Below are 15,882 nucleotides of genomic sequence, written 5' to 3'. Positions count from 1 at the left end.
TAATTTTGCCTAGGGATTTTTGAGATTTCCTTTTTGGTCCATCCAAAACTTCATTATGTTTCCATTTTGATCTTTGAGTTTAAAAAAGAAGAGAAAAAGTTGTTGAAAACAATGGATGAGAGAGAAAAAAGGTTTGTTGGTCAAATTTCAATGAAAACAATAACTAAATTTGGCTGAGATGTTTTTGAACTTTGATGTAGCTCGAAAAAGTACATCAATGTTGCGAGAGGTGTTTTTGATTTGATTTTGTATTTTTTAATTGATTTAGAGGTTTTTTGGTTGATGAATTAGTTTCTTGAGGTTGTTTATGTTTGACATTGTGATAGTTTATGTAGTTGTGGTTTTAAAAAGACACTTTTAGTTGCGGTTTTAAAAAAATAAGTTTTAAAAAATAAGTTTATTTAAAACTAATATGAGATATATTTTTACATGCCAAATTAATAAAAAACAGGTTTTCATAAATAAAAAACAAGTTATTTTATCTTTAATAAAACCAATGTTTAAAATGCAATGATACGGGAAACCTAATTAAGAAATAGAAATTATTTGATTAATTAAACAATTTTTTCTCTGTCATTAAGTAGAAAGTAGAAGGTATCACAATACCAAACAATTTCTAAAAATATTTTTGGAGTGTTTTGATGTAAAAATAAATTAAAAATTTAGTTGCAGAATTAACTCCAGATAATGCCTTTGTACCTGTAATAAATATGAAACCTGGATTATATATTCTTAACTGTGAACTAAATGACTTCAGTTTTTTCATCATGCAGTTTATATGGTACTGCCACACTTTTCTTTTGTTTTTCTATAGCGATATTAGTTTGTTATACACTTGAGGACAATGCCATTCTAAAAAGAATCAAAAGATTTCACCTTGTTATTATTGTTTCAACATGTGGTTAAGAACAATGCCATCCTAACAAATTACCTTAATGGCTAGAAAAATAATAGTATCAACTATTAGGGAAAGAAAAGAAATGAAAAACTATGCACATCATAATTTAAAGAGTAAGAGCCTACTTCCCGTTGCTAATAAGCAAACCCTGTTAATTTAGTATAAACTTTTGTTAGAGAATAATATAAATAATATCCTGGGATCTCATCTAATTGTTTAATCTTTTAGGTTGAGTTGGTTCTTTGATATGGTATCAGAGCCTTGATGACCAAGCTGTCATGAGTTTGAATCTCACAATCCCTATTTATTTGATAAAAATTAAGCACAAAGTAGTGTGAGTCTGTGCAAGTTTCAAGCCCAAATGACTCTCACTTGAGGGAATGTGTTAGAGAATAATATAAATCATATTCTAGAATCTCATCTAACAACTTAAGCTTTTGGGTTGAGTTGGTTTTTTGACAACTTTCTTATGTCTTTCGTCATGTGTAAAAATAGAACTTCCATCTCGATGCCTTTTGTCACGGTTAAAACCCTTCACCCAGGAATAATTCTAGGAAATAATTTTATTCATACATTATTCTCCATCACACATCTTGATGATACTGGCATTACAACCAAAATAGAGGATCACCAAATACATTTTGTATTTGTCACTAGCATGTTCTTTCTATCCACATCATTCTAAAACACAAAGAAAAATCTATTTTCTCCCTTCAAGAAGAGATAAAATACAATTACATAGAAGAAAGGCTAAAAAGGCTTGAAGTTCAACAAAAAAAAGTAACTTACTTCATGATATTTTAACCAAGAAAATATGTGCCGACATCTATAATACCTTTTAGGATAGAAAGGTTTATGTCATCAACCTACCTTATAAAGATGGGTTTGATGAAAGACATGTCCCAACCAAGGCCAGACCCATTACTATGAGCCATGGTCATTTAAACCTATGTGAAAAAGAGATAAAAAATCTCTTATATAAAAGCATAATAAGGCCCAGCCTTAGCTCTTAGAGCGCCTAATTAATACACTTGCATGTACCATTGTCATTTATTTTATTGGCACTAATGCATTACAATTGGTTAGATCTTATGAGCAATTAATTAACTTGTGTTGTCCAATTTTGTTCTATTTTAAACGGTACAAATATGTATTCTTCTTCAAATTTTTAATTAGAGAAGATTGTGATGCTAATTATTAGAAAAAAAATTTCTTTTCGGGACTTTCTAATTTTTTTTCCCAATAAATTTTAAAATAAATTAAAAGGTCAATTCAGAGGAACTATTCTTTACTCACAATTTATCTATAGTAAACTTACACCAAAAGTAGTTAATGAAGGAATGGCTCTCTATAATGATATTAAGCTTAAGAGGCAGATTGAAGAGCATAAAAAACATAATAAGCATATTTTAGAGGATTTTAATAATAAAAAGGCTACCCCTCTATGAAAGACCCTCATTAAAAAAAGAGAAAAAATAAAAAACAAATTTCTTGTAAGAAACACAAGAAATATCCATTTGAAATGAAGTTCTTTAGAAAAAGGTCTAATAAGACCTATAAGGCCTCTTCTCAAGGAGTTAAAATTTCTAAAAAGATTGTTCTAGTTTGTTATAGGTATGAAAAACTTGGACATTATCAAAACAAATGCAGAGCAAAAAAGAAGATTAATGCCCTTGAAGTTGATTTAAGCCTAAATAAAACTCCATGTAAGATTCTAATTAATGAATTAGAAGGTGAAGATCTACAGCTCAAATTAATTCAGAAATCAGAGTCGTCAGACGATGTGTTGAATTTTGATCTTTTTACTTCCTTTGAATCACAAAACTGTAAAAAAAATTAAGATTGTGATGGTTGTATCACTAAAATCCATTTTGGTATAAACATAAATGTGCTCACATAAAAAGAAGGTCGTATATTAGACTTTATAGATAAAATTCAAGACCTAGAAGAAAAACAAGATATCCTTGAAGTCTATCTCAACATTATAGATCATAGTCAAAACCCTAACAACAGTTCTACTTCTCTAACTAAAGAAATGGCTAGAGAAACTTACTCTTTACAAAAAGTTTTTAATATGGCAAAAAATAATCCTCTTGTTAGATAACCAAGGATCGCGGATCTCAAGTTTGAAATAAATGAACTAATAAAGAAAATCAAAGGGTTGAAACAACAAATTACTTATTTAGAATTTGATGATTGAGATAAATAATCCTCTAATCAAAATCACCCTTGTAATCAACAAGAATTTCAAACTAATTGTTGAAACTTTAGCTGATTTAAATTGCTGCACCATGGACTGAGATTTCACTAAACTGACTTAGAGCCCGTTTGGCTCTGCGGCTGCGGCTGCGTTTTTTTTAAAACGCAGTTGCAGCCGTTTGGTTACAAAAAATTGTGGTATACTGTTCACTGGGTCCCACATTTTTCCTGCGTCGGAAACGCAGTATTTGCAAAGCAAGAATTGCTTGCTTTTTTTGCACTGTTCACGTAATTGCACTGTTCAATGAACAATGCAATTAACATGAACAGTGCAAGAAATTGCACTGTTCATGTTAAAAATAGTGAACAGTGCAATTCTCTTGCACTGTTCACTTGCACTGCGGGTGTTTTTTTTTTGTTAAGTTTTTTTTTGTTAATTTAAAAAAAAAACTAGTTTAGCGTGAATTTTATACATGATAATATTTTATCTAATTTTATTACACGCTAAAAAATTATGGAAACTGTAGTTATTGTCAGATAAATTTTGTACGTAATGGAATTGTAGATAGTTTAATAGAACAATAAATTTTTTTTTATATAAGTATGATTTATTTCATAATGTTACCGCAATAGTTAAATCCACAATATTTAAATTAAAAACCATCAATATTAATTTATTTTTTTTTAAATTATTTTATAACCTCAATTTCAAAAACATTCTTAACCAAACACATTAAACTATTTTTTCTTCAACCTCAATTTCAACTACAGTTTTAACCAAACACCTATTTTTTCAAACCAACCACAACTAAAAGTACTTTTTATAAACCAATTTTTTTTAAACCACAACCACAACAGCTACCACAATACCAAACACACTCTTAAAGAACAAATATAAATGACTGAAATGGTTACTTAATTGCTAAATCAAGGATGTTGACTATGTTTTTTTATTTATTTTATTAACATGAATGTCCGGGTCAGCTTGCATGTACCTCGACTAATCTTATAGACCTTAAAATTAACAATCATTTAAGTTTTCAATGACCATTATATTAACAATTATACACTCCCATAAAAAAAACAAAGTTCTTTCCCAAACTTTTATCATTTTACTAGCTAATAGATAGTTAGGATATTGACTATGTTGAAAGACTAGGTGACCTGTCTTATATTATAGGTTTTAACACTACTCTGTCTACTATCTATTTTTTCGATCCCATCAAGGCAACAGCCATTTTGTCATAGATAAGCATGACGCAACACTGCACCTAAGTGAATTGAATCAGAAAAGCATGGTTGGCCAATTAAAGTTGTTCAAGGCATACCTATACTTATTCGTTGATAGGTGAAAGGAGTATGGAAGTTAAGAACAAAAGGTTGGACCAAAAATATGTAAAATTTTTATTTTTTAAACTTTTTCATGTTTATTGATTTTAAAAAAGTGTGCAATAAAAAATATTTTTCAGTTAAATAAAAATTTAACTTGGTTTATAGAAAAATATTTACTTTCTATTTTAGAAGGAATATACTTTCCAGAAGTTGTATAAAATTGAAAAATATCTAGTTATTAATTGATTATATCAAATTTAATCCTCAATCTTCAAATTTCTATATATTTTGTTTGGATTTTTTTTTGTTTTTTTTTCAATTTTATCCATTATAATTTGATTTTCATATCAACTTTAATCCTTATTTTTTTATTATTTATTTTTTTTTATCTTTTTATTATGAAATTTCTTAACTTATCAAATTTGATTTCTATTTTTCTGATTGTTATTTATCTTAATTGAAATAATTTATAAAATTAATTTTTTTTATAATTCTACAATTTTTAATTTTTTATTTGTCAAATTTAGTTTTCATTCTACTAATCGCTATATATTTTATTTAAAATAATTTATGATTTTTTTTTAATTTTATCCTCTAATTTTTTGATCCAAATACTTTTAATAAACTTGAAAAAAATAAAACATTAATAAGCTATTTTTCATGGCATAACCAAACACTAAAAATATTTTTCAATTTATTTTTTATAATAATATCAAAAATAAAAAAATAATTTATTTTTAAGAAACTCACTTTTCATGAAAACTATTTGTCAACACAAACAAACCAAGGGATGTTTTAAAAAAAATACTTGACCAACTATTCAAACCGAAAATCGGAATTCCCTGTTGATTCGCTACCCCACGCCTTTCTGAATCTATTCGAGTAATAAAATCTGCAATTCCACAATCTCGTTCCTCGAAGTGCACGCTTCCCAAGAAATGGTGGACGTTGAAGTACATAAAAACCACATGCTTGGAATTGACTACATTGCAATGACCTCACAGTATATACACTCCAAGTATTTCTCAAGAACAGAAGATAAGTATGCTCAAAACCCATCTTTATAACTGTTGATGAGTCCAGTTTTTCCATCATGCACTCCTTGTGGTACCGCCACGCTTTTCGTTTTTGATTTTTTTACTGTTGAAGACAATGCCATTCTGAAAAGAATCAAAAGATTCACCCTAATATTATTGTTTCAACATGTGGTTAAGAACAATGTCATCCTAAAAATAATAGTATCAGCTATCAGGTGCCGGGAAAAAAAAAGAAGAGAAAAAACTATGCAAAGAGCCTACTCCCCACTTCGTAACATAGAATTTCTCAGGAACTAAGTTAGCTTGAGTAACTTCTCACTTGAGAAATAGCATTTGCAGATTTGAAAGGCAAACACGCTCAAAGCAGCAACAATTGAGTTTACAAAAGCCAAGACTATACACAAGATGCTGGCAAGGTTTTCTGGGTTGGGAAGATATGATTTTGCTAATAATATCAAAGAACCCTACAACTTTGGACGTCTCTTAAGACAACCTTTTATAAATCAGTTTGTCCAAATCAATGCCAATCGATTTACATATTTAAGATATAGGAAAAATAACTTTTGTTATGAAAGTTTTGCTCAAAAGGTTGAATGAAGAGAAACAGAAGACGTGCAAAGCATTTTTTACCTTTTTGAGTGAAGATTGCTATAGCTAAGTCAGGGCAAAGAGAAGAACAAGTGAACAGCTATTGCTCTTAAATAATGCTTAACATAGTCAATAATATCATTGCCTAAATAAAAAATTTGAGCTGCAAAGAAAAAGGCTTGGGTGTTTCTATTTGATGTTTGCTTACAGTCACGTGAACTTACAAGTAGATATTGACCATTGTCCTGAAAACAGTCTAAGTAACAGATGTGTTACTGAAGGAGTTATCACTATTGTTAGAGTGTTTTAATATTCATAAGGATTCCCAATTGCAAAGCAGCTTTGATCCACATGTAATTCCCTAGAAGTACCAAGAGCAACAGGCTTCAATTCATATCCTTCAACATCAGCCTGCAGGTGACAAAACAGCATGCATTTCCAAACCTTGCTGCATTACAAGTCACATTGTGATTATGAAAATTAACTTAGAAATAAAAATAACTAAATATCCAAATTTTTTATGATGACCAAAAAGAAGGGTTATGCAAAAGAGCTTTGTTGAAGAACAGAATCAGAGCATGAATAGGATGAATTGGAGAAGACATCAACATAATAGTAAAAAGTAATAGACATGTCAAAGTCAAAGATCACAAAGGCCTTCACAAAGTATCCATTTGAAACTCTTGCTAAACCCCACTTGGAGCGCTGAGGAACGAGTTTTCAGCATACAAAAAGGCGAATAAAGCTAATTTATAAGATTCAGTATACATCTTAGGGACTTTGTGGAATCATTTTTTTATTGAACTTCTATCTTGTCCTAATCCACCTAAATCGCCATGAAGTTAAGATTCCATGAGAGCTAGGGTTTTCATTATAACAGAGTATGCAGGAAAAATAAACAAAGTCTATGATATCAGAAGCCACTCAGTAGAGAATCTCATGACGTGTGATAACTCATCTCATCCTGTAAAGCACTAGTATAAAGATCAGTCCATTAACAAAGTTGACGTTTTCAACAAACTGTTTCATCTTCAATAGTTTTTTGAACTGAACAGAATGCTCCATCATCTGTCCAATAAATTCCACCTTTTTAAGGAAGTTACTGTCTTTCCTACTGGTATCCGATCATTGGCAGAAATGAACTTTTAAGATCTAGAATTAGGACTATGTGTTAGAAAATTAATTAACAGATAAGTACTCTCTTCACTTAGTTTTATATGAATAATCTCCTTCCTTGAATTAGGACTATGTGTTAGAAAATTAATTAACTTGGGCATTCTACAGTCACCAGAATGCCCGAGTTTACTTAAGTTGTCCTGTGCATTTTGGCAACTGCATGTGGTATTCAGATTTTTTCCCGATGACGCAAAATACTTAATGCTCATAGTGACATCAAGCAGGTCCTAGATGATAAGGTAGTTTATGCAACTAGCCCTGACATCGCTAGGTTGATTGCAAGTTTGCAACTTTTTCCAATGATGTCATCATGCTAAAGTATAACAAAATGTACTCTGCATATATTAAGAACAAGTCAAAATATGCTATCCATAAGTTTGATTTGATACCTTAAGGACAGCCAGTTAATAAGATGGAACAAAACCAATGATCTTGCCTTCCCTGTACAAGCTATTGCCTCCAGCATCAACTAGAATAACTGTGGGATAAGAGACCAGCAAAACAATTTAAATCAGATGATGGCCACTGCACTGGACCTCTCAGAAGTAGTATTTCAGCTACATCATCGAGGTGGGGGGGGGGGGGGGGGGGGGGGATGTAAGCTACAATAATAAAGAATGCATGTTACTAAAAATGAAGAAGACCTTACAGTGCTGTAAATCTGCTTCTATCTGTGGCCAATTTAGCTACAGCATGGTAATTTGTTGCCTGTAACAGACGGGAACAACATTTTTCAAGTAACTCATGTTTAGTACCTGTGATCTAACAGAAAAAACTACCATGAAGATTGTTCAACGCATTTGAGCAGGTTTGAATAGAAGTGTGATTTTCAGCACAATCCAAGCATGCGTAAGATTATATATGTCAAAAGATGAAAGAAGATGGATAGACACTGTAAGGCATGATGATAATTAAATTTGAAATATGCATTGATCAGCAAAGCAGTTTCTTTATTAATCATTTCTTTCACCAAACAAACTTGTAAACCAGGAAGAGATCACATGTAATAGCCGGAGATAAGTTTTAAAGTTTAATAGCATAAGAGAATACAAGCATACAACGTGACCAAACTTATCCCAGACGAAGCCCGGACCTGTTACTTCAACTTTAGCATTCTCAGCCTCTGTAAGCGTAACTAGACCAAAGGACTGTTGGGGACTTTAGCTAACTGAAGGTCCTTGCTAAAAACAACTGATGGTGAGGCTTCCTACATAATATGTCACAGAAAATGTCACTCGTACGAACATAAACAAATAACGATACCAAAACGACAGAAGGAAAAGTTCTCAGGTCCATAATCGATGCAATGCAAGCATTTCCCATACAACTAAAACGCAAAAAACAGTATATTTACAATCAAGAAATCCTTTAAGAGAAAACACATCAAACACATGTAAAGCATGGCCATTTGTGTTTTATACATCATATAATATTGGTTCTGCTTCTGCAATATAAATAAATACATATGAAAAGAGATGTATGACACAAGAAATTGTTAAATTGTCCAAACCTACGTGACCCAGTTGTAATTAATCATCCAACAAGCTAAGTGGGTCCTTAATTAGCGCATCTAAAACAAAATTAATCTCCTACTCGATGATTCAAGTCCGAAGCTGAAATGGGTGTGGCGTGTGCGATAGAGAGAGAAACCTGGAAGAGGTGAGTGACTTTATCTTCTTCTTGCTGAAGTTCATCTTGTTGTTGGGAAACAGCAGAAAACTGAACCGAACACCGCCATGTCAGAGGCCTTTGCTCTCCATTTGATATATATAAATTTAAATAAAAATATTTATGCACACACCTAATTAAATAAATTAAAAATATATTTATTAATAAAAAAAATATCAATAATAACTAAATACATTTTTAAAAGCATTAAGATGTGAAAATAAATTAAAATATTTAATTTTATATTATGATTTATTCATCTGATTATATTTAATAATTTAATTTATTAAAATTATTATTTTTAGAAGTAAATATAAATATAAAATTAATAGAATAAAATTAAGGAGAAAAAAATATCTTGTAAAATTATATTTATTAGAAATATTATTTAAAAATAAATATTTTTTATATTTAAAAATAAAATAAAATTATATGAAAAATAAAAATATAAATAAATTAGAATAATTTTTTTAAAAACTAAAATATAGATAAATTAGAATAATTTTTTTAAAAACTAAATACAGAAAAAAATAATTATTATTAAAAAAATACAAAAAAAAGCATTATTTTCAATATAATGATGTGTCAGGCGCATTTTATATTGGGAAAAAAAAAATAAGTGCGGGGTCATGGAGAATTTTTGTAGGGTTAAAATTGTTAATTTGAAAAACTCAAAAAAAAAAAAAAATTAGAAGAAGAAGAAAATGAAAAAAAAAAAAAGTCAGTTCACTTTTAATTTGATCTCAGATTAGAACCCTAAAAATTGGAGAAGATAGTTACAAGTCAAATAAATAAAAGAATCAAAAGACAAGCCTTCCTTTTTATCCCTCTGAATCAATTCAAATTTAAAAAGAGCAAATGAATCCCAAGAAAATGGCGCACAACAACTTCTTCTCCTCTCTGAGACAGGTAAAATATTATATTATAATTGCAGAAAAACATTACATATTTGACATCTAACAACAGCGTAAAGCAGTAATCTTTGTTGTCATCCTATGTTTTTCGTTTTTGCAGGTTGAGAAAAGAATGAAGCTTGAAAACCCAACAACAGTGGAAACTAACTACGAAGAATCTCTGAGCACACCATTATATCTCCACACAGACCAAGAACCCATTAACAACAACAGCTTGGCATCTTCTAATGAAGAAAGCAGTGAACCCCCACTACCATTTCTCTCACCTTCTTTACAATCATCTCCAAAAACCTCCCATTTTTACCCCAAAATCATCAAAGAATCCAAAACCAATGACATTGATGATATTCAACACTTAATTCAGCTTTTGGGTTTATCAGATATTAGAGAGAGAAACCGAAGACACCAAGAAGAAGACGATGTCAATGAGAGGGTTTGTGTTGGTGGTGGTGGTGGCGAGTGTTGTGGATGTGAAGGTGGGTTTTTTGAAAAGATTGTTGGAGTTAAAGGGCCTAAGTGTGAGAAGGAAGTGGAGAGATTGGAGGGGTGGATTAGGTACTTTTTAGGTGATGGTGGAGAGGAGAGGAGGGAGCCTTTGATGCTGGCTTTTTTGCTTTTGGGTAAGGCTGCTTATGAGCTAGAGGGTGCTGATGGTGGCGGCTTGGATTTCCCTTCAACTATTGAAGAGTTTTTGAAGCTTGACCCACCAGAAGAATAAAGATTGAAGCTTCTTCTTCTTCTTTTTTTTTGCAAGTTGAGTTTATTAGCAAAATAAGAGTGGTATTTGCAATCTGTAGCCCCTAGGCGAGGTTTGTCATTAATGGTAAGGGTGGATTTTTTGTCATTAATTCTATGAGAATGTTTATCTTTCCTGGTTGTCGTTGATCATGTATTTCTTTGCTATACGTGTTTTGGTTTTTTGTATTCTATTTTGCTTTCAGAATTTGATAATATATAACTGATGTTTTGAAAATTGAAATACTGAACTGTGAAATTTTTTTTTATATTTAAATTTTTTTTAAAATTTTTTTTGATATCTTGATATTAAAATAATTTTTAAAAAATAAAAAAAATATTATTTTAAAATATTTTAAAATAAAAAATATTTTAAAAAACAATATATAATATTTTTCAGTGGAAAATAATACTACGAGAGCTTCTAAGCTAGGCTGAACTTGTTCCTAGATGAAATTGTCAACTGGAAAATGCTAAACCTTGATTTTTTGTGTCATTATAACAGAACAAAGCATTTCGATATTATTAAGAACACTATTACATACTATCCATTCTCGGCATAGTGGAAGCATTTGCTGTGAAATTGAGTCTGCAGTCTGCCTTTCTTCTTTAATATGCAGCAGACAATCTGGTTCTATATCATGCTGCATGCTTGAGTGAGATCACCACCAATTTCGATTACCTTGCACTTATCTTCTGAAGGCAAGACAACACCTCATTCATGTTAGGTCTATCCTCAGGATTTGGATTGGTGCAAGAAAAGGCTATTTGAAAGAGCTGCTCCAATGCTTCTTCCTCGTTGGTGAGATTCTTAGTAATCACTGGGTCCAGTACTTGAAGAAGTCCATCGATGCCATTGGCGAGGGCCCTTTCGACTAGTTGACGCAAGCTGATTGGCAATCCATCCTTGTCTGTGAGTCCTGTTGGCCTCCGTTTCATGAGGACCTCCATTACTACAATCCCAAAGCTGAAGACATCTACTTTAGTCGTCACTCTCCTCATGTACGCAAACTCTGTGAGACCATCAAGCAAGTTGTAGTGAAGTCAGGAACGTATAAAAAAGTAAAATGAATAAAAAGAAGAAAAGAATATTTGAGATGGAAGATATGCAAAACGTGAAACTGAAAATGGAAAAATGAAGTTCATTATAAATGATAAAGTAACATGTTTATTAAGATAATCTGTGAAATGGGATGAGCAAGGCAATGATTGATTTAAATACTAGACTTATTCCTCCAACCATTTATTAACTTGACATTTATCAGAAACTTCTATGAACGCCCAAGAAAAGACAAGGTAATGGAGAATGAAAGGTTACCTGGTGCCATATAGCCAATGGTGCCTTCAAAGGCTGATGCTGAGGAGAGACTGTTCCCATCCTGCAGGTGAACGCCCAGAATTCGAGCTGTTCCAAAGTCGCTCACATGGGCCACCCAATCACCATCCAACAGCACGTTAGAGGGCTTCAAGTCACAGTGTACGATTGGAAAGTCATAGCCAGAATGCAAGTACTCTAGAGCACTTGCAATGGAAACACAAACATTGATTCTCTCATACAGTGTCCACCATGACTGATCAACCTGAGGGTTATGTATGATACTCTCCAAGCTCCCATTCTGCATGTATTCCAAAACTAAAACCTTCAGTTTAGCACTCTCCCAGGCATAGCCAAGTACCTTAACCAGATTCCTATGCCTAAGTTGGCTCAACGTTTTGATTTCTCTGTAGAAGCACTTGTCAGATTCTGCAGAGAACTTCTGAAAATTCAGTTGCTTAACAGCTATAGTCTTGCCATCTTCCAATTGACCCTTGTATACAGTGCTCAAACTGCTGGCGCCGATTATGTTTTCTTCACTGAAGAAACTTGTAGCATTTTCTATTTCGTTCCTGTCATACCTAATGAGTTTCAGTGCTGAAGTGAACTCTGGCTCCATATTCTCGGTACTTGTTGTTTTATGCTTTTTGGCACGTTGGAGGAATAATGGAATCACCACGGAAAGAACTAAAAATATGGACACCACTCCAATTGCAAGGAAGATAAATACCGTCTTCTTGGAAAAGGTATGTGAATTCTTCTTGCTGCAGGACTTCAAAGATTTGGTTCCACAGAGAGCAGGATTTCCAACCAAACTAGATGAGCTGATGTTTTTGAATAAACCAGACTCGGGAACGCGGCCTTCAAGATGATTGAAAGACAGGTTAAGATGCTTCAAGCTCGAAAGATTTCCAAAGCTATAAGGAATTATGCCCTCCAACTGATTTCTAGAAAGGTCCAGGGCGCTTAGATGCTTCAGTTCTGCCAACTTTTCGGGAATCTGACCATTCAAATCATTCCTGGAAAGGTTCATGAGAGAAAGCATGCTCATTTGAACCAAAGCTTCAGCTGGAATTGAGCCAGAGAGCTTGTTTCCTGAAAGATCAAGAGAGAGCAAATTTCTGCAGCCTGCAAGTGTTTTAGGAATGATTCCTGAAAGATTGTTGTTTGAAAGATCAATGGCCTGTACTGCTTCCAACATTCCAAGCTCTTGTGGAATGTTACCATCTAAGAGATTGTATGATAAATTTAGAAATATTTGCATGCTTTTCATCTTTGCCATCACAGATCCAGGGACTGACCCTGTAAGATGGTTGTGAGAGAGATCAAGAGACATTAGTCGAATGAGATGTTCCATACTCGTTGGAATAGACCCATTAAGTACGTTTCCATGGAGATCCAAGGCCGAAAGCATTTCCAGTTTTGAGATAGAAGTAGAAATTGGACCCGTAAACCTGTTGAGCTCCAGCCGGAGAACAGTTAGACGTGTCAGTTCAAAAATGTTCTCAGGTATTGGACCTTCCAAAGCATTGCTATTAAGGCCAAGCCCCTGGAGTAGAGTAAGCTTGGATAACTCCGGTGGAATATGGCCTGAAAAGCTATTTCCAGAAAGTACTAAAAAGAACAGTTGAGTCAAATTTCCAATCTCTGGTGGGATTGGCCCTTCAAGTGAATTGAAGCCATATTTCAAAATCTGGAGATTGTAGAGTTTGCCAATGCCTGGTTTTAGCATTCCACTAAAATTGTTCTCTGCCAAACTTAAGTGTATAAGATTGGAGCAATTATAAAGGTCTTCTGGTATTTCCCCTGACATTTGATTTGGCCCAAGGGATAGCCTTGTCAGATTGTACAACTGTCCCAGGCCCTGTGGAAGTTTCCCTGTTAATCTGTTAAAAGCTAGATCTATATACAAAAGTTGGGTGCAATTGGTGATAGTTGTGGGTATGGATCCCTCCAGGAGGTTGGCGGGCAGGCTAAGGTTCTTCAGATTATAAAGCATTCCGATATTCGAAGGAATCTCTCCCGTGAGGAAATTGGAGCCTAAAGACAAGTATGTTAAATTTGTCAGGTTTGTTATGGAGGCAGGAATTTCCCCAGTGAAATTGTTTGAATGCAGAGTCAGCACCAGCAATGACCTCAAAGATCCTACTTCAGGAGCTATTCTTCCAGTTAACATATTATTTGAGAGTCCTAAATTGGTTAACGATTTCAGCTGGAACAAGGACAGTGGAATGGTTGAATTTAGCCTATTTTTGTGCAGTCTCAATTTCTCCAAATAGATCAAATTTCCTAGCTCTGGGGGAATGACTCCACTCAACTGATTGATGTACAAGTCAAGTTCAACCAGCTTCTCACAACGGCCTAGTTCAGAAGGGATGTTCCCAACAAGGGAATTCTCAAACAAGACAAGAAATTCTAAGTTTGACAAGTTCCCTATTTCTCGAGGTATCATCCCAAACAAGTGGTTTTGACTTAGGTCTAAAGCTTGCAAAGCTTGCAACCTTCCAATGGAAACAGGTATTGAACCAATCAAGTTGTTCCCATAAGCTACAAAGAGTTGCAGGTTAACCAAGTTTCCTATTTTTTCTGGTATTGTGCCAGTCAGATTGTTGAAAATCACACCAAACTGTAGCAGGGAGGTGCAGTCACAAAGGCTCTCAGGAATGCTTCCATTCAAATAATTGCCACCTAAATCTAGAGACTGCAAATTCTTAAGGTTTCCTAATTCTACTGGAATAGGACCCGAAAAGGAATTGTCATAAAGAACAAGTTCAATCAACTGTGAGCAAAGTCCCAGCTGAGGTGGAATGTGCCCTGTGAAAGAATTTGAAGTTAAATCAAGAACCTGGAGGCCTGAAATGTTGCCAATAAACGGAGATATCTCGCCTTGGAGCTGCATCCCACCAAGAGAAATCTCAATGACTTGATTCAAGGAATGGTCACAGGCAACACCAGTCCAGTTGCAGTGATGGCTTGCTTCACTCCAGTCTGCAAGTGCTCCTGAAGGGTCATGCTTGATGGCATTCTTGAAGGCCTTCAAGGCCTCAACTTCAGCTTCCAAGCTTGGTTCTGCAGATTGAGCAGCAGTAAGCAGAACAGAACAGAAGATGAAAGTGTGTAAAATAAAAACATTTCGAGACACCATTGCTATAGAAATTAATACTTGAAACTGATACGAAAGGTTTGAGCCAAACGAAGGTGTTATATACAGAAGGAAAATTATGACCCCACAGGCAATAACCAATAGGAAACGTCTTCATTCTTGCCTAAAGAAACCAAACCTCCGCTCGATATCTTGATGGAATGTTCACATGCAAGGAAAATTTTGATACTTTGAACCTTAACTCAGTAAACGAGATTTGACTTTCAGCTTACTAAATTGTGACCCCCCCCCCCCCCCCCCCCCCCCGTCTATAATATATCCAGTTCAGCACATTGCTAACGTTGTATTTGTTTGTGTGTGTGTATATATATATATATATAAATTAATCTAATATGAGGACTTATAAAAATATAATTTTACTTAAAAAAAATTCAAGATGATATCTTTTATTTTTTTAATACTAAGACAACAACATATTAAATCAATTAAGATTAACTTTGTTGACCTACTAAATTTGTTATTTAAGTAATGAAACCGTGATAATTTTATAAAAAATGAATCGAAACAATTAGGAAGTTCAATTCCTTAACAACCCAATGTTAAAGAATAAAATTGAAAAAAAATATTAATTATAAAAAAATAAAAAAACAACTCGAGTCAACTCGAGTTAATCTTTCAAATCTATGACTCGGGGTCAAGATACCAAGATTACCCATAGAAAAAAAAATTAAAACAAATTTTAAAACCTAATTCCCAATCAAATCAATATTCAATAATAAATTTGATAAAAAAATATTTTAGCATGCAAATGTGTTTTCTAGAAATAAGAAAAATTCTCCATTTGAGAAAAATGATTATAGTCAGAATGAAAATTCTTATCTACTAATTTGTAAATAGATTTATTTATCTGTACTTTT

The 15,882-nt window shown here is 33.0% G+C and overlaps 2 protein-coding genes and 1 long non-coding RNA gene across 3 annotated transcripts; 1 reads left to right on the top strand and 2 right to left on the bottom strand.

Annotated features, from left to right (window-relative positions):
- Positions 1-6,135: 6,135 nt before the first annotated feature.
- Positions 6,136-9,101, bottom strand: LOC112327215 (uncharacterized). The gene is made up of 5 exons (XR_002981335.2): positions 8,881-9,101; positions 8,324-8,437; positions 7,880-7,938; positions 7,620-7,708; positions 6,136-6,502 (listed from the first exon to the last, which is right to left on the bottom strand). It is a non-coding gene; the product is annotated as an uncharacterized LOC112327215 (long non-coding RNA).
- Positions 9,102-9,585: 484 nt separating this feature from the next.
- On the top strand, positions 9,586-10,695 carry LOC7490832 (uncharacterized). Its single transcript, XM_002305007.4, has 2 exons — positions 9,586-9,807; positions 9,913-10,695. The coding sequence occupies exons 1-2, from the start codon at positions 9,757-9,759 to the stop codon at positions 10,528-10,530; spliced, it is 669 nt and encodes a 222-aa protein (XP_002305043.2). The 5' UTR covers positions 9,586-9,756; the 3' UTR covers positions 10,531-10,695.
- A 308-nt stretch (positions 10,696-11,003) lies between these two features.
- On the bottom strand, positions 11,004-15,051 carry LOC7470182 (LRR receptor-like serine/threonine-protein kinase FLS2). The gene is made up of 2 exons (XM_002305665.4): positions 11,866-15,051; positions 11,004-11,560 (listed from the first exon to the last, which is right to left on the bottom strand). Exons 1-2 carry the CDS (start codon positions 15,005-15,007, stop codon positions 11,226-11,228), a joined length of 3,477 nt encoding a protein of 1,158 aa, XP_002305701.4. The 5' UTR covers positions 15,008-15,051; the 3' UTR covers positions 11,004-11,225.
- Between the last annotated feature and the right edge of the window lie 831 nt (positions 15,052-15,882).

The sequence above is a fragment of the Populus trichocarpa genome, chromosome 4, assembly GCF_000002775.5.
Source record: "Populus trichocarpa isolate Nisqually-1 chromosome 4, P.trichocarpa_v4.1, whole genome shotgun sequence".
Taxonomy (NCBI): Eukaryota; Viridiplantae; Streptophyta; class Magnoliopsida; order Malpighiales; family Salicaceae; genus Populus; species Populus trichocarpa.
This window is presented reverse-complemented; position numbering and strand designations above follow the sequence as displayed.

Excerpts from the sequence above, each read along its gene's own strand:
- LOC7490832 (XM_002305007.4), top strand. The coding sequence starts at position 9,757 with ATGAATCCCAAGAAAATGGCGCACAACAACTTCTTCTCCTCTCTGAGA. Across the intron at positions 9,808-9,912 it reads TCTTCTCCTCTCTGAGACAG|GTTGAGAAAAGAATGAAGCT; the intron begins GTAAAATATTAT and ends TCGTTTTTGCAG.
- LOC7470182 (XM_002305665.4), bottom strand. The coding sequence starts at position 15,007 with ATGGTGTCTCGAAATGTTTTTATTTTACACACTTTCATCTTCTGTTCT. Across the intron at positions 11,561-11,865 it reads CATTGGCTATATGGCACCAG|AGTTTGCGTACATGAGGAGA; the intron begins GTAACCTTTCAT and ends ATGGTCTCACAG.